Source organism: Schistocerca nitens, chromosome 4 (genome assembly GCF_023898315.1).
Source record: "Schistocerca nitens isolate TAMUIC-IGC-003100 chromosome 4, iqSchNite1.1, whole genome shotgun sequence".
In the NCBI taxonomy this organism is placed as follows: domain Eukaryota; kingdom Metazoa; phylum Arthropoda; class Insecta; order Orthoptera; family Acrididae; genus Schistocerca; species Schistocerca nitens.
The window spans coordinates 661202395-661226027 of record NC_064617.1 but is presented as its reverse complement, the minus strand read 5'-3'; the positions used below and the strand labels follow the sequence as shown (position 1 = coordinate 661226027).

Here is a 23633-nt window from a genome sequence, read left to right as displayed (position 1 = left end):
TATTATTTAACAGAGGGATTATTAAGGGGGGACAAGCAGGCTTAACTGGGGCCACTTTATTTATGGAGATCTTAATATTGATTTTTCTGCATGATATTATTCACTAGGGTGCCTAAAGTTATTGATATACAATTTTGGATTATTTTCCACATTGACGTTCTCAACAATGATTAAGTCATAATGCAAAAGCCATTGCCAGTTTATTCATAAAATAAATAACTTTCCTAATTTGATAAACAATGATTTCTGCAAAATACATCAATAAGAATATTATGTGAACAGAAAAACCACACCTCTCCAACAGGTCTCCTCAGATATCTTACCATTCTTACACATATTTCTATGTACATTAGTCATCAACAGTATTTGTGACTAAAAACAGAAATACATTGTATGTTAACTGAAATTTACATAATTACAGAGAGTACACATTATAAAGACAATTTTTACAATGATTTTACTTCCTTACTTATATTATGTATTATATTTTGGTGCAAAGATCTTTAATGAGCTTCCTGTGTGCATATGACAAGTGCAGCCTCTGTAAATTAAAAACAAAAGTTAAAAAACCCTATTGGCAATCAATCTTTTTCACAAATTGTCTGTATTGAGAACTGAAAATTATTGTGTTTAGTATAATAAGAAATCTTTCTTACTGTAACTCTTTGGCAATTTTTATTGTAATAATAAACTATTATTTATGCTGGATATCACTCAAGAAGGGGATGGTCTAGAGCAGGGCTTCACAACATACGTGCTCGCGGAGCAAGCTGTGAGCAGCAAGGCGCGAGCATGGAGCAGCGCGAGCACGCTACCCCCACTACCGGACCAGCGGACTAGAGCGGAGAGTGGGGAGAGTCACGTGGGGTACACAACAGCTGCCGCCAGTCAATGTAAATCCGCGGCCACCTGCAGGGATATCACTCACGAATTATTACTGCGACAAATGAAACAAATAAAGGAGAATGTACACGTGCCACATAATTTTATTAGCTTTGTGTATGCCTCTACCATCTGTAGACACTGAAACTAAAGAATTCCACGACAATACTATATTTTCAACACTTTCTTGAACACTACTTAAAATATCACCTCCAGTTGTAGTGTTCTTCATGGCTACTACATCGAGGAGCTCCTCCCTCACCTGAAGATCTCTATTAACACCTCTAATAAATATGGCAAGCTGCGCTGTTCCAGTGATATCAACACTTTCGTCCAGAGCTAGAGAATACGCCATAAAATCTTTACAGATATTAGCAAGCTGGCTCTGGACATCGTCTGCCATGTCCTGTATGCGACGCATAATGGTCATGTTAGATAATGGCACAATCCGAAACTGTTCAACTTGAGATGGACACAAATGTTCCGCTGCAACTACCAAACATTCTTTTATTAAACTTCCTGGCAGATTAAAACTGTGTGCCCGACCGAGACTCGAACTCGGGACCTCTGCCTTTCGCGGGCAAGTGCTCTACCATCTGAGCTACCGAAGTACGACTCACGCCCAGTCCTCACAGCTTTACTTCTGCCAGCATCTCGTCTCCTACATTCCAAACTTTATTAAATCGCCATCAGTTAAGGGGTGCAGGGATTTTGCTAAAAGCAAAGCAATTTTGTAACCCACTCTGAGAGCTGCCTCAGTTGATTTTTCTTCGTCGTCCAGATCTTCTTCGGATAGCTTCCTTTTAAGTTTAATAACTTCCTGTGCACGATATGGTCAATCACTTTTCCCACGTCCGTAGTCTTTCGCGTGGTACGACATATAATGTCGCTGCAAATTAAATTTCGTAAAAGAATTCAGCGTTTTGTGACATAGTAAACATTTTGCAACACCATCTTTTTCAGTAAACAGATACAATTCCTCCCAATGGGGGTTGAACTGCGAAAGCGTGGTTGGGGTTACACAACGGCGACTTCACATGATTCTTAACCAGCGAAGTGAGTGTTAAGAGCTGATCATAGTACTTTAAATGTTACACAGTCGGCGCGAATTCAATAGGCCCTATTCAAACGGCCCTATTCAAATGTGCGCGCGCATTTCCCCTCCCTCCCCTCCCTCCCTACTCCGTGATCTTGCAGCTGCTTGCGAGGACGTGCCTAAGCACACGCGAGTACTCGCGCTCAAAACCGGCAAGTTGTTAAGCCCTGGTCTAGAGTAATATGAAATATAGGGATGAAAACTTCAACAGTCATTTTATGATGACTGGTTTGGGCAAATTTGAGTTGCCATCATTGGATCTGTAAAGCATATAGATCAACAATTACAAGCATAATCAGGTCAGATGTAATAAGGTTGGATCATATTTTCACAAATGGTAACATACCTTATGCAAATGCACCTCAATACATCTCCATTGTATATGCAATACAGAATGTCAAGTCACAACATGTCATTCCAGGAACGTGAAGAAAGTGATTCATTGGCATGTCAATTTAAAAAAATTAAATAAAAAAATACAAAAAATATCATGTGGGTTGCACTGACTGCACAATCTCATATCCGCATGGATCACAAGTCAAACCAAAGATGTTAGAAATGACTAGCAGGTGGTACTGTAGTAATAAATGCATAGAAATACAATCATAACAATACAGCATTAGGAAGAAGTTACATCCAAGGAGTATACAAAACAATGCACTATGTACATTCATGTATGTATTTATGTGACACTAGTAAACAGATTATATTGGGATAAAATTCCTTTTTAATTTTATTTACATTTGTTTAAATTTTAGAACTAAACTTCTCGTAAAAATATAAAAGGTGGTATTGTATATCAGTTGTATTAACCTACTGCATATAGTCAGAACAGTTACAAGGCAAGTACAATGTGGAAATTATGTAACCATTGAATAAGCTTAAAGAAGATTGCTTGATTTCTAGGTAGTGAGAATACAAAAACATTGAATGAAGTGCATCTTGTAATGCATATAGGTAAAACAAGACAACAACTAAAACATTGCATTCGTAAAATACCATATACAAAATACGGTGTTGACCAACAACAGTATGATGCAAATCTAGGTGCTAATGTAACATGGTGCCAGAAGTCTAAGTTTGGTGTAAGAGGAATCTAGTGTAAGACCACAAATTGAGTAATGAATAGGTGCACACAAATAACCTGCAGTATAGTGATATAATAATAAATATTACGCAAGCAGAAGTAAATGAACATAGCTACCCAGCATAGTTGAAAAACCAGCATATTTCTTTAATGTTGTGGTTCATGTGCTAATTGTTAAGGTAAATTAAAGTTGTCCTCAATCTGAAATTTCGCTTTAACACACTAGTATTTCACTAAGAATTATCATGTTAGGGATTGTATGCCCTTGTCTTCTTCTGACCTAGGAACTATCTTACTAAAACAGATGTGGTGGGTCCTCCAATCCAAAATGGATTCCAAACCACAGAGCAACTTAGCATTTTCCACATTAAATAATCATTTTCAAAGGTTAACAAGATGACAAGTAGTAGGACTGAACTTCTAAACTTCATAGTAGTAGTAGTACTAGTTGTTGTTGTAAAAGGTTTGGACGGTAGGAAATGAGGTACTGGTGGAATTGAAGCTGTGAGGGCAGGTCTTGAGTCGAGTTGGATAGCTCAGTCGGCAGAGCACTTGCCTGTGAAATGCAAAGGTCCAGAGTTTGAGTCTCGGTCTGACACACAGTTTTAATCTGCCAGGAAGTTTCATATCAGCACACACTCCACTGCAGAGTGAAAATTTCATTCTAGTTGTTGTTGTTATAGTCTGACACCAACTGAGCTACCAAGCCACATGTTCTAAATTACATAATGGTTATTTATACCATATGCAAGCACAAACAGAGTATTTTAGTGTAATTGTAGGTTTACAGAGTAGTTTCTGAGACTACTTTTTGTTTTTAATTTAAACCTTGACTTACTACACATCCACCAGCATGCTCCTTTGTGATGGGATTTACGGAAATTATGTAAGAATGAATGTAGTCTACATACACATGAGAAGCACATTGTTCAGTATGAAATGTGGTGAATGGCCAACATTTTTTAGGTTTAAATGTATAGTCTGTTAGGTCTCTCCGTATCTTCTGGCGGATTTCCACATCACCAGCCACTTAGAAATTGTTGAGATGGGAAGACTAAACTTCCACACTAACTTGGTACATTATCATCAAAGCAAGTAAACTACACTAAACAGGATATTATTGTTTTTCAGTGAAGCTGATGATCTTATACGCAGAGTGCAAAAAAAAATCTGATAGTAAGCTAATAACTGGGTAGGGTATGTGAAACTGAACAAAATGTGCCAGATAATCATAGGTCAGAAATGCACCAATGAGGAGCTAAGCCAATGAGCAAATGTGGCATAAAACTGTCTGCATGTAACCTAACTCACCTCAGCTAATACAATTTCGTTGCTGTGTTTACTTCCTACATTAGCTCAAAGTCATTGTTTACGGTGAACGGTCAAAGGGAGACAAATTTTAATTCCTATGAATGGCTGGTTTTGTTCAACTCTTGTTGAACTGTGCATTTCAAAGAATGTGAATCCATTATGTATTAACTCATCATGTAAATGTAAACATGTGCACAAATGTGCACTGTTATATAATTCAACACATAACAAGCATCAGTGGAATGTTATGTGTGTATACACACCTAGTTACACCATGTGGTTTTTAAATGAATTATTTTTATTTGTAACAAACCTGTTTTTATTTTTAACAAACTTGTGTGGAGTTTGCTCCATACTGTCCACTATAATGTCCACATGGCATGTATAATACAGTCATAATGGAACAGGATGTACAATGAGTTTTTTGAAAATCAGATGATGACAATCTTAACTGTTGAAACTGATCACCAGGAATAAATATTACTGAATGTGATCTTGACTAGTAAGTTTCTTGTAAGACTTGACTTAAATCAATGACATTAGAAGTACCATCATTCCCGTAATTTGTTGAGATAATATGCCTCATTGTGGAAACAACTTTGCAGTAGGGTAATCATCATGTGGTACTGTAAGTTGCAATTTTTTTCATAATAAAGTCAAAAGACAAGTTGGTTAAATTTTTGGTAATGTAAAGAGGGTGTGAGTGAACTTCTATTGTAACAAATAGAACAGGTATGGAAAGTACCCTCTGTCATGCACATGTAGGTGGTTTTTAGAGAATGGCTATTGAAGTAGGTTTTTATTATTATTATTATTTTTAATGCTTAACTTCTCCTTTAATATCACTACAAAGTTGACACAATGGAAAAAATTACTAGCCCACATGCTGTGAATTGTTATTATGGACCATAAAATTCTAGTGACCAGTTTTTCACAAGATGCTGACTTCTACACAGTTGTGGTTTATAGGACACCTTTTTGGAGCTCCACAGTGGTGCCTTTCTCTTCTATGGCTATTATTCTTTTAATCCATGTCGTGAAGATGTTTAATTGTCTTTTATTGGGCCACTTGACTGATACAATTGAAATATTCAAATTACAAAAGAGAGCAATCAGAATAATTATGGGGCCACTTGACTGATACAAACAAAATAATAAGAAATATAAGAACAAGAGACAGCTAAAAGCCTTTATTCTAAAAATATAAGATACTAAATTTCTACAGTTTGTACTTATATGAAAATCTGTTCCTCACTTAGGATCATAAAGATACATTCAACAAAAATGAAGCTATACACCCCCACCACACTAAAAATGCATGGAATAATGAATGCCACAGCATAAAACAAGTTAACATGAGAGGAACATTGGTTACATGGCAGTAAAGTCATATGAATGTTTACCACCACTCAGCACTAATGCCATATCAAAAGTTAAGTGTAAACATTTGATCAAACAGTTACTATTAGGAACCCCTTTAATCTTGATCAGAGAATTTCTTTCACATGAAAATAACTGAAGTAAACAGGCTGAGTATAAAAAAAGATGTAAACAGGAAGAGAGAGAAAAGGATAAGTAAAATGAGGTAACTTCTGAACAGCATTATTGTATTTAAATGATGTAACCTTGGGTCAATATTACTTCTTTGAAATTTTTTATTAATGTAAACAAAACTGGAGCAAGAATATGTATACCCTACATGACTGTTTTATGCCATATACATAAAATGATGTAACCATGGTATAGAATAATTGCAATTAAATTTTCTTTCATTTATGTATGTAGAATATGTATACCTCATAAAATCTTTTTGGTTTACTGTATCAGAATTATATTACTATTATGTAATTTACAGAAGTATTGTAGCTAAAATTTATTAGTGGTCTAAGCAAATCTGCAGTTTGAATAAAAAAATAAACTATTTTTATGAAGAACTTACAAAGCAAATATGTACTTGAACATGCTCCATAGATGTCCATCATAAGCGGCTTAATAAGTGACTAAATATCAACTTTGCTTTCACACCATCTTCATGGTATAAAATATCAAACATTATTCACATGTCATAGCATATGTTGTGAGTAATATTTGATTTTTTATACTGTGATGATGGTGTGTAACCAAAACTGGTAGTAACAAATAGATAATTTAGCAGCTGCATGTCATGAATATTAAAAATATGTAACAACTGTCGGCAACCACCTTAAAAAAATATATCATGCTTATCAAATTTCATCCAGTTTGATGTTCCCTATTCTTACCTGCCCTTATTGTAAGGCTTTTTTCTGCAAATGTATATTTTCCATGTGGCAAAGACTATTAACTGTACTGATATTTTCACCTTTTGTGCTCCTCTGGCATTGCCATTTTCAGTAAAAGATTTGGATATGTGACATATGAGTGTTGTAAATGGCTGAGATCTTGACAAACATTACAGCAAGATGATATTCAAATAGCCAGAAACTGTTTTGCTGAAACTGTTGTTCATTACTTTTGGTCACACGATATGATGTTAATCAGTAATGGTAACAAAGTTTTTATAATTTTATGATTGTGAAGTAATTTAGCATTCCAAATTTTGAGTTTGTTTTTCAGAGATGCTATATTGAAATACTATACAACTAAAATTTATTAATATTAATACTTTTGTTCTGCAGGTCTTTCTCAGCCTTGTATTCCTAAGCATAATCTACACAATGATAGGACTACCAATGGAGCTCAACAGATTTCTGCTCTTTGCAGTTGTGGGAATAATCACTTCAGTAGCTGCTGAAGGGATGGGCATTGCTATTGGCTCAACATTCAGTATTACGGTCAGTTTTTCCAGTGTCTCACAATATGTTTTTTTGTGACTGGTATGCAATAGTTCATTGACAATACAATTAATTTTTTTCTAATGTAAATAATTTTAATCTACAGACATTATGTGAAGCAGAACTAAGACCAACAAAGTGCCTATTTTCTTCTATCTTGGGTTCTTCAGCCAACATTCGTCTGATTATTTTACTGACATTTCACCAGCACAAGTGGCTGGCATTGTCAAAGCTTCACCCTCTATTGCCGGTGATGAAATGGAGCCAAGCTCACAGCTGCAGCCTATATATACCTGGCGAGCCAGTGTCCGAGGGATTCCACGTGGTCATTTCCAGTGTAGATCTCCTCTGGCTACCAACGACAGTCTTTTGCTGCAGCATGGGAAGCCAGGATCCGTTTACCTTAAGGCTTTCTTCTTTCTTGTTGAAGCTATTCCCATGTTTTTGTATTTCTATAGCCTCTCTGAACAGCCTCTATGGCCAGAACTTCCACGTTGTTGAATTTTACTACACTGTCAGTCTCACGAATTGCATGCTCTGCCACGGCCAATTTCTCCACCTCCCCCAACCTGCAATGTCACTTATGTTCTTTGATCCTGGTGTTGACTGATCATCCAGTCACTCCAACATAAACTTTTCTGCATGTGCGTGGTATGCGGTATATTCCCGACATAGCAAATGGGTCCCTTTTCTCCTTTGCTGATCTAAGACACTCTTTGATCTTCTTTGTTGGTTTTAAAATCATCTTTACACTGTGTTCATCCAATACACAGCTGATTCTGTCCACCACTTTGGGAATGTATGGCAGAAAGGCCGTACCTGACATTTCTTTTTCTGATTTGTCACTTTGGCACGTTTTTGGCTCTGTTACACTTCTTTGTACTCATTGCTCCTCAGAACACTTTCCAGGTGTTGCATTTTGTGTCTGAGGTGCTGTGGCTCACATATTTGTCCTACACATGTTACAAGCCTCTTTTCTGGCCCGGGAGGAAGAGGGCTGCAAGAAAAAATTAAAATAGTGGTTTGATAAATTGTGCACATATCAGTCTGTGTGTGTCAGTTTTTGATACACACTGTCTTCCAGGTTTTTGCCACCCCTTCCGACCAGCACACCTAGAAATGGTAGTTTCTTGTCCTTTTCTACTTGCATGGTAAATTTTATGTTGACATGGAGGCTGTTCAAGTGTCTTAGGAAGTCACCAAGCTTTTCTTCACTATGACTCCACACATCAAAAATATCATTGACGTATCTGTACCAGACCTTATGTTTACAAGTTGTGAAGTCCAGTGCCTGTGTTTTGAAATTTTCCATGAAGAAGTTGGCCACCACTGGACTAAGAGGACTACTCATGGTGATGCCTTCCAGCTGTTCATAGAAATTGCCATTCGACATGAAATAGCTCATGGTGAGACATGCATGAAAGAGATTTGCGTAGTCTTGCAGGAAAATGGAACCGATGTGCTCCAGAGGGTCACTGAGCAGCACTTTTGTAAACAAGGAAACAATATTAAAGCTGACCAGGATGTTGTTTGGTGCAAGTTTTAGTTTCTTCAGCTTCTCAATAAAATTCCCAAATCCTTTATTTTTGTGTCAGAGAGGCTATAGAAATGCAAAAACATGGTAATAGCTTCAATAAGAAAGAAGAAAGCCTTAAGGTAAACAGTTCCTGGCCTCCCATGCTGCAGCAAACGACCATTGCAGGTTGCAAGAGGAGAACCGCACTGGAAATGACCGCAGAGAAGACCTTGGACTTTGGCGCACCAGGTACATATAGTCTGCAGCCCCGAGCTCTGCTCCAGTTCTCCACCAGCAATGGAGGGTGAAGCTTTGACAATGCCAGCCACTTGTGCTGGTGAAGCATCAGTAAAATCATCAGATGAATGTTGGCCAAAAAACCCAAGACAGAAGCCAATAGGCAGTTTATGAACAAGCCACAACCACGAAAACATAAAAAAATTTGTGGAACTAAGACTGATACATAAGTGTAAATAATCAATGTTTAATAAATAGGATAGATAAAAATATCTAATCGCCAAGCTACAGAAGGAAAAAACATGAGTGAGCTTTCAGAGCCAGTTGTGGAAGGATTGAAGGAGAAGGAAGAGGTCTGGTAAGGTTTCGTAAATGGAAAGAGATACAAAAAAGTCAGCCAGAAGCCAAGGTCAGGGAGACTTACTGGATGGGATGAGAAGGAAAGAAAAGACCCTGTGTCTCTGGATGACTATTCTGTAACTTTTCTCATTACCTAAACATCACCAGTCTTTTCATGCAGCCGTCTTCCCTTCTCTTCATCCCTCTCCCAGAAGGAGGCACACTGGCTCCAAAAGATTCCATGTTTGCACATCTTTTATTGTATGTTTTTTACTGCTGCTGCATGGTGAGTAGATATCCTATTATATTAGACCAACAAAAACAATCAGTTTTTGAAAATATAATATAATTTGATGGATAAAATATCTGCTCACCAAGCAGTGGAAGGAAAACACACATGCCTGCATCTCGTGGTCGTGCGGTAGCTTTCTCGCTTCCCACGCCCAGGTTCCCGGGTTCGATTCCTGGCGGGGTCAGGGATTTTCTCTGCCTCGTGATGGCTGGGTGTTGTGTGCTGTCCTTAGGTTAGTTAGGTTTAAGTAGTTCTAAGTTCTAGGGGACTGATGACCATAGATGTTAAGTCCCATAGTGCTCAGAGCCATTTGAACCATTTTGAAAACACACATGTAAAAGATATTACGGTTTTCAAGCTTTCAGAGCAGATGGCTCCTTCTGACAGAAGGGTTGATGGGGAAGGAAGAGGGGTGAAGGAAAAGGTTGGTGAGGCTTAGGAAAAGGGGGTAGAATTTAGAAAAGTCACCTAGAACACTGGGTCAGAGGAGAGTTACCAGGTGGGATGACAAGGAAAGAAAGACTGACTGTTGAAGACTGCACCAGATGAGATCTGAAAACCTGAGAGCTTAAAGGTGAAAAATAGGATAATATGCAAGACAGATAACTGCTAAAACATTGTGCACAAGTTGATAAGAACAAAAAGCAAAGTGCACTGTGTGTGTTAGAGGAGGGAAGGAAATGCAAAAAATTGACAGGTCAGAAAATGAAAGATGTAGAACACTGAAAGAGAGTGGAGAAAGACATGGCTTCTGTGAAAAATGCTGAGCCCAAAGTAATTAACATAAATTAAGGCCAGGTGGGTGGCGAGAACCAAGGCCATGTTATAGCACCAGTTCCCACCTGCAGAGTTCTGAATAACTGGTGTCTGGGGGCAGAATCCAGATGGCACATGTGGTGAAAAAGGCACTGAGGTCATGACTGTCATGTTGTAGAGCACACTCTGCAACAGTATATTGTTAGTTGCCAGTACACACCCTCTGCCAATGACCATGCATCCTAACTGGTAACTTCATGATAGTCAAGCCAATGAAAAAGCCAAACTGTACTTATACAACAGATGTCATATGACATGTGTCATTTCATAGGTGGCTCTCCCCTTGATAGTATATTTTTTGCCAGTTACAGGGATGGTGTAGGTGGTGGTAGTAGGGTGCATATGGCAAGGCTTGCAGCGAGGACAGTCACAGGGGTAGGCACCATAGGGTAGGGACATGGGTGCAAAAGGAGCATGTGGTCCGACAAGAATATTGTGGAGGTTGGGAGGGTGACCAAAAGCTATTCTAGGTGTGGTAGAAAAAATCTAACACAGAATGGGCCTCATTTCAGGACATGATTTTAGGAAGTCGTAGCCTTGTCAAAGTCACAGATCAATACAGTAAAGACAAGTGGTGCACTCCTAAGTTCTTTTCTGGAGGGATCAGCAGTACCACAGTTGGATGTAATGGCCCAGGAAATCTGCTTTGAACTGGGTTGATGGGGTAATTATGTCCAGTGAAGGCTGAGGTGAGAATGCTGATGTACTGCTGTTAGGAGTCTTCATCTGAACAAATATGTTTCTTTGAATACCAAGGCTGTTTGGGAGGGAACATTTGACATGGAAAGGATGGCAACTATTAAAATGTAGGCCTAAGTACTGTTGTTTGTAAGTAGGGTTTAATGTAAGTGTGCAGCTGACCTTCAGCAAGGATTAGACCAACATCTAGGAAAGTGGCATGGGATTTGGAATAGGATCATATGAAATTTAATTTGGAGAATGTATTCAGAGATTTTGGAAATTTTAACAGGTTAGCCACATGGTAAAGATGTCATCAATGTATCTAAACCAAGTCAGAGGCTGGGGACATATGGATCCCAGGAAAGCCCTCACCAACTGGCCCATGAAAAGGTTGGTACAGGAAGGAGCCAACCTTGTTCTGATGGCTATATCCCTGATTTGTTTGTATATGTTGTTGTTGTTGTTGTTGTTGTTGTTGTTGTTGTGGTCTTCAGTTCTGTGACTGGTTTGATGCAGCTCTCCATGCTACTCTATCCTGTGCAAGCTTCTTCATCTCCCAGTACCTACTGCAGCCTACATCCTTCTGAATCTGCTTAGTGTATTCATCTCTTGGCCTCCCTCTACGATTTTTACCCTCCACACTGCCCTCCAGTACTAAATTGGTGATCTCTTGATGCCTCAGAACATGTCCTACCAACCGATCCCTTCTTCTAGTCAAGTTGTGCCACAAACTCCTCTTCTCCCAAATTCTATTCAATACCTCCTCATTAGTTATGTGATCTACCCATCTAATCTTCAGCATTCTTCTGTAGCACCACATTTCAAAAGCTTCTATTCTCTTCTTGTCCAAACTATTTATCGTCCATGTTTCACTTCCATACATGGCTACACTCCATACAAATACTTTCAGAAACGACTTCCTGACACTTAAATCTATACTCGATGTTAACAAATTTCTCTTCTTCAGAAACGCTTTCCTTGCCATTGCCAGTCTACATTTTATATCTTCTCTACTTCGACCATCATCAGTTATTTTGCTCCCCAAATAGCAAAACTCCTTTACTACTTTAAGTGTCTCATTTCCTTATCTAATTCCCTCAGCATCACCCGACTTAATTCGACTACATTCCATTGTCCTCGTTTTGCTTTTTTTGATGTTCATCTTATATCCTTCTTTCAAGACATTGTCCATTTTGTTCAACTGCTCTTCCAAGTCCTTTGCTGTCTCTGATAGAATTACAATGTCATCGGCGAACCTCAAAGTTTTTATTTCTTCTCCATGGATTTTAATACCTACTCCGAATTCTTCTTTTGTTTCCTTTACTGCTTGCTCAATATACAGATTGAATAACATTGGGGAGAGGCTACAACCCTGTCTGACTCCCTTCCCAACCACTGCTTCCCTTTCATGCCCCTCACCTCTTAACTGCCATCTGGTTTCTGTACAAATTGTAAATAGCCTTTCGCTCCCTGTATTTTACCCCAGCCACCTTTAGAATTTGAAAGAGAGTATTCCAGTCAACATTGTCAAAAGCTTCCTCTAAGTCTAGAAATGCTAGAAACGTAGGTTTGCCTTTCCTTAATCTTTCTTCTAAGATAAGTCGTAAGGTCAGTATTGCCTCACGTGTTCCAATATTTCTATGGAATCCAAACTGATCTTCCCCGAGGTCGGCTTCTACCAGTTTTTCCATTCATCTGTAAAGAATTCGTGTTAGTGTTTTGCAGCTGTGACTTATTAAACTGATAGTTTGTTTGTATATCTGACCCTGAAAAGTGAAACAGTTGTTGGTAAATATAAAAATGTTTAAGGTGAGCAGGAAGGAAGTCAAAATGTTCAAATGTGTGTGAGTTCCTAATGGACCAAACTGCTGAGGTCATCGGTCCCTAGACTTACACACTACTTAAGCCAACTTATGCTAAGAACAACATATTCACCTGTGTCCGAGGGAGAACTCGAACCTCCAGTGGGGCAAAGGAATCAATTCCAGACCTATGAGGACGGGCTTTCCTGGGATCCATAAGCCTTCAGTCCCTGGTTTGGTTTAGGTACGTTAATGACATCTTTGCCATATGGACTCATGTTGAGGCTGACCGTTTGAAATTCCTGGAATCTCTAAATACAGTCTCCCAATTAAATTTCACATGGTCCTATTCTGAATCCCGTGACATGTTCCTTGATGCTGATCTCATTCTCACTGAATTTCAGTTACACACTTCTGTTCACATTAAACGTACTAACAAACAGTACATACAGTTTACAGTTGCCATCCTTTTCACGTCAAACATTCCCTCCCATACAGCCTTGGCATTTGAGGCAAACATATTTGTTGGACACAGAATTTACAGCAATACATCACCATTCTGACCTCAGCATTCACTAGGCATGATTACCCCATCAGCCTAGTTCAAAAGCAGATTTCATGGGGCATCACATCCAATACTGGTACTGCTGATTACTCCAAACAACAACTTAGGAGTATACCACTTGGCACTTATTATTATCCTAGTCTTTAATATGTTAATCAGCTACTTCAACGAGGTTATTACCTCCTTAAATCATGCCCTGAAATGAGGTCCATAATATCTGAGGTTTTGCCCACCATACCTTGAATAGCTTTCTATCACCCTCCAAATGTCTGCAACATCCTTGTCAGACCTTACGCTCCTTCTGCACCCATTCTACTATCCTATGGTTCCTACCACTGTGATCATCCCTGCTGCAAGACTGCCCTATGCACCCTTCTATCACCACCTGTACCAGCCCTGTGACTGGCAAAACATATACTCTCAAATGGAGAGTCACCTGTGAAATGATGCATAATATACTGTTCAGTCCTGCACACTGGCATGGCTACCACCATGTTACCAGTTGGGACAAATGGCCATATGTAGAGGGTGTATATTGGCGACAAACAATATCCTGTTGCAGAGCATGCTCTATAACATGAGAGTTGTGACCTCAGTGCCTGTTTCATCACATGTGTCATCTGGATTCTTCCCCCAGACACCAGTTTCTCAGAACTCCGCAAGTGGGAACTGGTGCTACAACATGTCCTCGGTTGTCAATACCCAACTGGCCTTTAATTTACCTTTTAGTTTCCTAAATCCTTCATTTTTTGACCTGTCTATTTTTCACCACCCCCCCTCCCCCACCACCACCACCACCATCACTATCACATACAATACACTTAGCTCTTATTAACTTGTGCATGATGTTTTGCAGTAATCTCTGGCTTGCATCTTACCCTATATTTCACCTTTGAGCTCACAGATTTTCAAATCTTGTCTGTTGCAGTCCCCATCAATCAGTCTTTCCTTCCCATCCTGTTTGGTAGCCCTCCCTTGACCCAGGGTTCTGGGTGACTTTTCCAAACTCCACCCCCTTTTCCTAAACCTCAGCTTCTTTTTCCTTCGTCCCTCTCCTTTTCCTTTCAACCCTTCTGCCAGAAGAAGGAAACACTGGCTCTGAAAGCTTGCAAACTCTAGAACCTGTTACATGTGTGTTCTACTGCCATTGCTTGGTAAGTAGATTTCTTTACCTGTTATATCAGATGTAAGACTGAGTATTATGGAAAAGATCATATCTGGTATACAACTAGCATTCGAAAATTGTAAACGAAACATCACCTCAGATACAGCTGAATTAAAGCAAAATGCACAGGACACTTAATTAGTTTAGCAGACTCTTGAATAAAATCTCGCATTTAATATGAGAGGAAATCACTAAAGAGGGAGAATGGATTTTTCATCTCATTCTGTTCACATACAGCATCAGAACAAGCTTTTATAGGAGTTTGCAACAGAAAAACAAAGCAGAATGTATAGTCACCTGCTATAAGTAGGGTCAGTTCACCATGAAGTAAAAATGGTGGAATGGAAGGCTGACAGAAACACATATTTTGAAGGGAGTAAATGATGACTTGAAAAAAGTTATATTGATGCCCACATTAAATGCACTGGCGTTGCCTAAATACAGTAATAATTGATCTATACATAATAAATCCAATAAGCTGTTTCCATATGTATCAGAGCTGTAGCATGTCTGAAAAAGAATCAAATTCACTGTATCTTGTCAGCTATATAACCCTGAATTAAGTACTGCCCAATCTGTCTTAAGTGAAACAGGAGCTACCATTAAATTTATGGCTTACCGTATGTGAGTCCATGTAGCTACATAAATCTGTAGCTGTGATACTAATGATAGTGAACTAGTAATGGTTAGGTAATAAAGATTTCTTACAAATGCCACAGCGGATGCTGGAAAAAGGACACATGCCTTGTATGATGCTTGCAACAGAGCACCTGCAACTGTTGTACTTAGACACCAAACCAGTAATAGCTACATCCCTGTAGCTCATGAAAGACATATGCCATTAATAAAATTTGCAAGAGAGTAGCTGCAGGTGAAGTACTAATGCTACCAAACCAGTAGCTCATGAATTTAAATAAATGAACATCAGTAAATACCATAGCTTCTCCCACATTCTCACTGTCTTATTCTCAATACCAAAATGTAGTGAATGAAAGACTTACACATACAGGTAGAACTCAGATGCTGAACCTAATGATCACAGACCACAAAGATGTCTGCTGGAGATGATTCTACCCTGGAGCTAAAAGTAATGAGGGCTATTTGGAAAGTAAGGTCTGATTGGGTGTGAAACGGAAACCACAGTGAAGATCCGATGCAGCTTTGCAAAGATGTGTTGGGCAGTGTCTCTGGTATGTCCGTCAATTGTGTAACATCACTCTTTTCAGTTCTCACTGTGCACTCAGAACACAAAGGTGCCTGTACAGTATACAGAGTATCTCCTGCCCATTATGAGGGTCTGGTGAGAGATTTTTCAGATGTCATGCAACCTACATAACATGCCTTTCCATCTTCATGACAATTCTCGGTTGCATGCTGTGGGGCACTGAAGCCACTCCTGCAGTGTTTTTGATGGGAATTGTTTGATCAGCCACAATACAGCCTGTAATTGTCTCCCCCTGAGTTTCATCTCTGCTGACATCAACTGCTGGCTATGAAGATAGCATTTTGGCACAGACAATGAGCTATAGACTAGCCCAGAGAAATGGCAAAAAGCACAAGTGGCTGCCTCCTATGACAAGGGTACTGGAAAGTTAGTACAACACTACAACAAATGTCTAAGTCAAAGCAGCAACTATTTACAGCAGTAGCTGAAAGGTGTAGGCAACTGTTGACAATAAGCTAATATGTTTTGTACACTGTACAGTCCTAGATTCACAGGACCAATAAATAAATAAATGTATTTTATTTTCACGGTGGTTTCCATTTCAAGACTGATTGGACCTTACTATGCAAACAGTCCTCATAGTTTGGCCAAATCATCAAGTCCTTTTCCACCTCATCCTGATAAAGTGAAACAGAAAAGGAGGGAAGATTAACGTTTATATACTGTTGAGAATCATATTATTAGAGACAGAGCATGAGGTGAGACATGACATACATAGAGCAACCAATCAGACTCTTCCAAGTACTCACCTTGCTGTTCACCTCACCTCAGGTGATTTAAGGAAATCATGGATAACCCAAACCTGGACAGTAGGATAAAGATTTGAACTGTATTTCACCTGAGTGTGAGTCCAATACCTCAATCTCTGCACTCTCATTCACTGCTCAGACAGAAGGAAAGACACAGCAATGACGCTATTGTTAAACTAGTTTCCATTCTTCTGTGAAAAGATGGAGGCTATAAATGTAGAAGTTAAGGAACTGCATTTAAAAAATTATTTAATGCTACAAAAATACAATCAGAGTGACCTTAGTGGTGATTGCCGTAGGCAGAGGGTAGTGTGTCTATCAGTGAAATAAGCTACTGTATATTTATTCATTACCCTTGCCACTAATTTACAGATGGTCACTTCACATTATGTTGATATTTTCTAGTAACAGTATTCCAGGAATAAACCCACATAAGACATTCTGACAATGCTAATGTGCTCACTAAGTTCCTATTAAAATTCTCCTGGTTTATTCCTTTACTTGCAGACATCACTGTATCCAGTGTTCTGTGGGGTTTCTCTGCAACTTGTTCATGAGGTATTGCTGTCAGAGAACATCTTCATATTAAATGACTCATTGCAGCACTGTTACACAGTCATTCTCTATCATAAATCTCTCATTATTTCACCCTGATATCATACATATTGCACTCAGTGACTTCCTAAATGTGATCCACCATTTCACTGATGTGTCCATTCAGAAGTTTTCTGACCTTCCCAGAAGAAACATTACCGTTTGTCATCCCTTGAAGTAGTGATTAACATTGCTCCATAGTCAGGGATAGGCAAATATTTAAAAAAAGCCTAAAGGAGAGAATCTCACCCTATTTTAGAATGTAACAGAAAAGATATATTATGAAAAAGGGAAAAGGGATAACATGGACAGTGTTTCTGACATCCACCAGCCAAGCCACTATACTAACAAGTCAATTAGAAGCATTTTGTAGTCCTCAGTAACACCACTCCTCACATTTTCCCAACCATAACTGAGAAAATTCCATACAACTTTAAATGGGGGGCAGCTGATTTATTTGCACTTCTGAGTAGTTAGTCTAGGTCTGAAGATAAGAGTCAGCATCACAACTGATAAAAAGCCTGTAACTAATGACAACACACTGGTATTTCTAAGAATCTGACAGTAATACCTTAATTATTAGTTTCAAATTTTTAAAACTGAAGATTCCTTAGTTGACATCAAATGAATAAGTAGGTGATAAATACAAAATTCAGATACTTATTAGGTCCAGACTGCTAACAACAGAAACATCAGAAACCATTCTACATTTAGTTTGGTCAGAAAAAAACCTAGGAGAATAGAAACTAGGTAAAAAATCAGAGAATGTTTCCCATAGAAAAAACTTATACAACGTAATGTGCAGCAATCTCAAAGCTTTCACAGCTCCATACAGGGTTTGAAAGAAAAAGAACTATAAAATTTAAGGAAAATAAATCAATAATCATGATAATAAACATAAAAGTGTATGAAATGCATTCTAAAGCAGGAAGCCAACTTATCTATCCAAGGCACTTAAATGTTATTTGCAGAGTATCCATGTAAATGTAAATCTAAGGCAAAGTTGAGACTTACAACACATAATGGTAGAAGATGTGGATACAGAGAACATGTCGGAACACCAGAAAAAAGGCAAGAGTTTTTAGTGTATGTCCACAAGAGTAAACGGTTGCTGACACTGTCACATTGTCTTCAGCCTATCTTTGACTATGATTCGGTAAAACCCAAATATTTCTCTCAGAAATACATTTTCTAATTTCCTAAATACTTGATAACTTGGAAAGCAGCTTTCAGTTCCAATTTATTTCAGTATTAAACAGACACATTTTTATCTTCATATATGACATTTACATGAGCAGGCACCATTATTTTCAAGTGACCTTATTTTACAGAGAGAGGGAGAGAAAGAGATTGATTTCCTTAAGTTAGGAAATTTGTACTTACAAGTAAGTGTTTTATTCTACTAATGAAAATGAAAACATCATTTCTAAATTTTTATTTATTTGTTTCAGAATGGTTGTATTGTTGGCCCAGCTACTATTGCACCTTTCCTGGGATTAGCAATTTATGGATTTGACTTTGCTCATGATATACCAGCATGGATGAATGTACTGATGCAGATGAGTTTCATGCGAAGCGGAGTAGTTGGTTTAGTGCTGAGTGTTTTTGGTCTCAATAGGAGTGTTCTAGACTGTCCTGACATATATTGTCATTATGCAGACCCTAAAGTTATTCTTCAAATGACAGATGTAGATGAAATGTCATTTTGGACGCCTATCTCTTATATAATATTTCTAACATTAACTTTAAGAATTCTGGGTTTCATAGGACTACGGGTACGACTTGTTAAATAAAGAGACTCATTCCTTCCACAGTTCATTGTGGAACACAGACATGTGGGCTGAAGTGAGAATTTTTGTATGTGGCTGTGCAGTATTATTTATTGCTGTATGTGTGTGTGTGTGTGTGTGTGTGTGTGTGTGTGTGTGTGTGTGTGTGTGTGTGTTTATAGGAACCAAAGAATATCTTTCAGAGTACAATAAAATAATATTTTAGTCTCTAAAGGTACAATATAATAAATATCTGAAAATAATATGTGTGTTTCTGTCCAGCAGACTATTTTTAGTACTATATTGTCTCAAGATGTGAAAAAGTTTTAAAATTTGGTTAATTTATTCAAAATATTGATGTTTTTTGGAATGTTTAATGTAAGTGGTTCAGAAATATCTTTGAGTGTACCTATTTTTTAACTCACTTAATCTCAGCTTACTGCAAATTTTATTCTGTACCTGTCAGTCTGATAAAATGAATATAAACATTTTTTACTTTATTTCATGGTATCAAAGTGGTATTTCATAGTGGTATTTTATCATCCATAAACATAGGAATAGCATAATCAAATGTTAACATAATTTTAAGCAGACATGACACTGTAAAATTGAATCTTACTAGCTAAGCAGAGAGAGACCAATTTTTTCTCTTCTGATAAACATTAATGCAATTACTGTATGACCCAGAATCATGAAGAAATTGTAGAAAAGTCCAAAATACCCAGCACAGATTAGTACACCAAAATTAGTATGTATGGATGTTGCAATATATACAGAATTCTTAAAGACAAGTTTAACATCACAAATTTTTGGGTAAAGAATACTGACATATGGCTTACAGACCAACATGAAACTTTTAACAGAATTTTTTTATAGTCCTTACTAAAATATTTGCTATGTTTAATAGTATAGATACCATATGTGAAATAATATATAAGTTGTTACACAGTTATCATAAGAGTGTGAATTGATTTCTGCCGCTTTGACCGCTGGAAACAACTCGGTGAACTATGTGAAGCCATGAGCATTGTGATGAGAACATGGAAAGAAATTTAAATGTTTGATGATGAATAACTGTTTGATAAATAAAGTCAAGTTAAGGAAGTCATTTAGGACAGTAAGTGAGGCAGCTACAGTGTATGGTCAGTGTCTGCATCAAGAGTGTTTGTTGCCTTTATTCCTTTATAGGATCAATACCATTCAAGGAGAAAGATATTCAGGGTATGAATACGGCATCCAAAAACTGTTTCCTTAATGCATGAAATCTTGTAATTGTCTGAAATTAGGAACTCTATTTTATTATTCCTTCCACAATACATTACATCTTACATTTTGGAATCAAAATATAGACTGTATCTCAAACAACTGAAAATTCAGGAAGGAATGTAGCAATATCAGAGAAGGAAAGTTGCTACTCACCATATAACGGAGATGCTGAGTCGCAGACAGGCACAACTAAAAGATTCCAGCTTTCGGCCATTAAGGTCTTTGTCAATAAAAAAAACACACACACACACAGGTGCAAATCACACACCTGCCTGAATGCAGTCTCAGGCAACTGAAACCCCTGTATCTCTATGAAAGAAAATATTGGCAGTTTACAAAGTTTTCATTAAGCTTTTTCAGAGCAACCTGTTTTGAATGCTAGGGTTCCAAAGAAACAAAAGTCAATTGGTACCACCGTAAATGATATTGCAAGCCTGTAACTGTGTAAGTATAGATTCAAAAGAACGAATTACTGTTGCATTTGTCTGTATGAAGCATGAAGTTCCTCTAAAATTTACTTTGACCCCAAGTAGCTTTGCAATCTTTACAATGCTGAATGTACTGACTCTTGCATTTTAGTGTAGATATCATTCATATTTACACCACATTTGAAAAACCACAACAACAATTTCAAGATATGCAATATAAAGACTTCTGAAACATTGTAATTCTTAATCACCGTACATACTAATGCTACCACTTTTCCATCACAGGTACCTAGTACATACAATGTTCTTAACTGAGATTTTTACATACTATTTTGCTGTCAGACAGTTGAAGTTCAGTTGCATACTTATATATTCATTCACATTTGAGTATTTTTTGACATTGGCTGGGATAGCAGGAAAAAGATCTACAGAGTGAAGGTATAATGCTACTGGAAGCACCAGCATTTTCAATGCAAGGAGAATATCGATAAATGGTGAACCAATTTTCAGATTTCATGACAAATCACTCTAGGTGTTCTCGTTAGTTGTCAGTATCCTTTCATTATTTGAGCATTCTTCAAACTGATACTGAATTGGTGTGCCTGTCTGTGTAGTAGGGTAAGATGCAAGTTATTTGTGAGTATCAAAATTTTTTCTGGGTATGTGGAGGAGGAGGGGGACAGTGGGCATCTGCTCTTCTCTTATACATGCTGAGGCGATATCCTTGAACATTAAACAGAGGACTTCACTTGTTAATGATTTCCCCTATTCAAAGGTGGACAAAATGAGTATGAAAATAAAATGGACATACAGAGGAAATGACAAATACACTTAAGATGCCAGCATCCCATATGTAGATACTGTTTTCCACAAGCTAGCAAACATTTCAGGTCTCACTTAGTGAAAGAAGCCATTTTTCTGAATTAACAAATTACACACACCTTTTCCACATCTCAGATCAGTGCTTACATTCTGAGAAGTATAAAATTATTTGCAAAACATTTTCTAGTTGTTACTGGCAAACCGGTAGAACTTTCCATACTAATATGCTGGACAAGTTATTTGACTCAAGATATAAACACCATGTGACTTTAACAGCCTAGGTAGACAGTTCCTGATTTCACCAGTAGGGCCTATAGACACTGTTAGAATAGAATAGAATAGAATAGAATCTTTAATGTCACACGACATGTCATATACAATCATTTTTTGAAACATTGGTGACTCGTCAATGAATAATTCTATGCCTACCTAAGTATACCTAAAACAAGATACATTTAAATAAAGCATATGGATGCTCCCAGAAGCACATTACAACAAAAAAAGATAATTATACGTTAGATTTTTTTTCCTTATTCTTAAAATTTCCACAGTGGTTTGAAATCATTCTTTTAAAGTATTTTTGTGTTTGTTTCTGTAGTTTATAAATATGGACATACTTCAAAGACCACTTACTTTCACAAAAGTACTATACATGTTTATATCTAGATATTTAGATTCCTATCCTTAATAAAAGTCCTTAATCTTTCCTCTCCCACATCCACACCGGCTGTTCAGAGCATCCTCCTACAGGCCAACTGTAAATTAGAACAGCATGCCACCCACCACCTCAAAAAACTATCCAATCTCCTGGTTTCCCACCTCCGGAAAGGCAACTCACTCACCCTTCACAACCTTTCCAGCAAACCTCAACCTCCTCTCATTGCACACAAACCCAGTCTCTCCCATCTACTCAATCTCCCACATCCAGCTCCACTTCCTCCAAAACCTCAAAATTCCAATCAACACAAACTGGTACCACAACACCCTAATTCAGTAGTTAACCTTTCCTCCAAACCTCTCTCCCAATCCGAAACCTCTGCCCTATCCAAAGGCCTCACCTTCAGCCCCACTCCCATATTCAACCAAACAGCCCTCGTCAAAGATTTTCTGACCTACACTCTTACTCTCTGCTGGAAATATCACTTTGCCACGAAGAAAAATGATCCTAATCCTACTCCTAATGATCCAACTCCCCAAGACACCATCCAAATTGAACCCTGCCTGGAACAGTTCCGTCCTCCGTCGCAGTGGGACCCACCTCCTCTTCCTCAAAATCACCCTCTCCAAACCTTCCAGGAATTTCTGACTTCCAGCCTTGCATCTCAATCCTTCTTAAAAAACCTTAATCCTACTCCCAACATCACCACTGCTGAAGCCCAGGCTATCCGTGATCTGAAGGCTGACCGATCCATCGTCATTCTTCCGGCGGACAAGGGTTCCACGACCGTGGTACTTGATCGTCGGGAGTATGTGGCTGAGGGACTGCGTCAGCTTTCAGACAACACCACATACAAAGTTTGCCTAGGTAACCCCATTCCCGATGTCCAGGCGGAGCTTCAAGGAATCCTCAGAACCTTAGGCCCCCTGCAAAACCTTTCACCTGACTCCATCAACCTCCTGACCCCACTGACACCCCGCACCCCTACCTTCTACCTTCTTCCTAAAATCCACAAACCCAATCATCCCGGCCGCCCCATTGTAGCTGGTTACCAAGCCCCCACAGAACGTATCTCTGCCTAAGTAGATCAACACCTTCAACCCATTACTTGCAGTCTCCCATCCGTCATCAAAGACACCAACCACTTTCTCGAACGCCTGGAATCCTTACCCAATCTGTTATCCCCGGAAACCATCCTTGTAACCATTGATGCCACTTCCTTATACACAAATATTCCGCACATCCAGGGCCTCGCTGCGATGGAGCATTTCCTTTCACGCCGATCACCTGCCACCCTACCTAAAACCTCTTTCCTCATCACCTTAGCCAGCTTCATCCTGACCCACAACTTCTTCACTTTTGAAGGCCAGACATACCAACAATTAAAGGGAACAGCCATGGGTACCAGGATGGCCCCCTCGTACGCCAACCTATTCATGGGTCGCTTAGAGGAAGCCTTCTTGGTTACCCAGGCCTGCCAACCCAAAGTTTGGTACAGATTTATTGATGACATCTTCATG

General features: G+C 38.4%; 1 protein-coding gene across 1 annotated transcript in view; it reads left to right on the top strand.

Annotated features, from left to right (window-relative positions):
- LOC126251674 (ATP-binding cassette sub-family G member 1) overlaps nucleotides 1-19994 on the top strand; it is an 862342-nt gene extending 842348 nt beyond the window's left edge. The window contains exons 13-14 of the mRNA XM_049952253.1: nucleotides 7034-7189; nucleotides 18622-19994. Of these exons, the coding sequence (XP_049808210.1) occupies nucleotides 7034-7189; nucleotides 18622-18963 (498 nt within the window). The 3' untranslated portion in view covers nucleotides 18964-19994. The remainder of the gene's footprint in view (nucleotides 1-7033; nucleotides 7190-18621) is intronic.
- Nucleotides 19995-23633: the final 3639 nt, after the last annotated feature.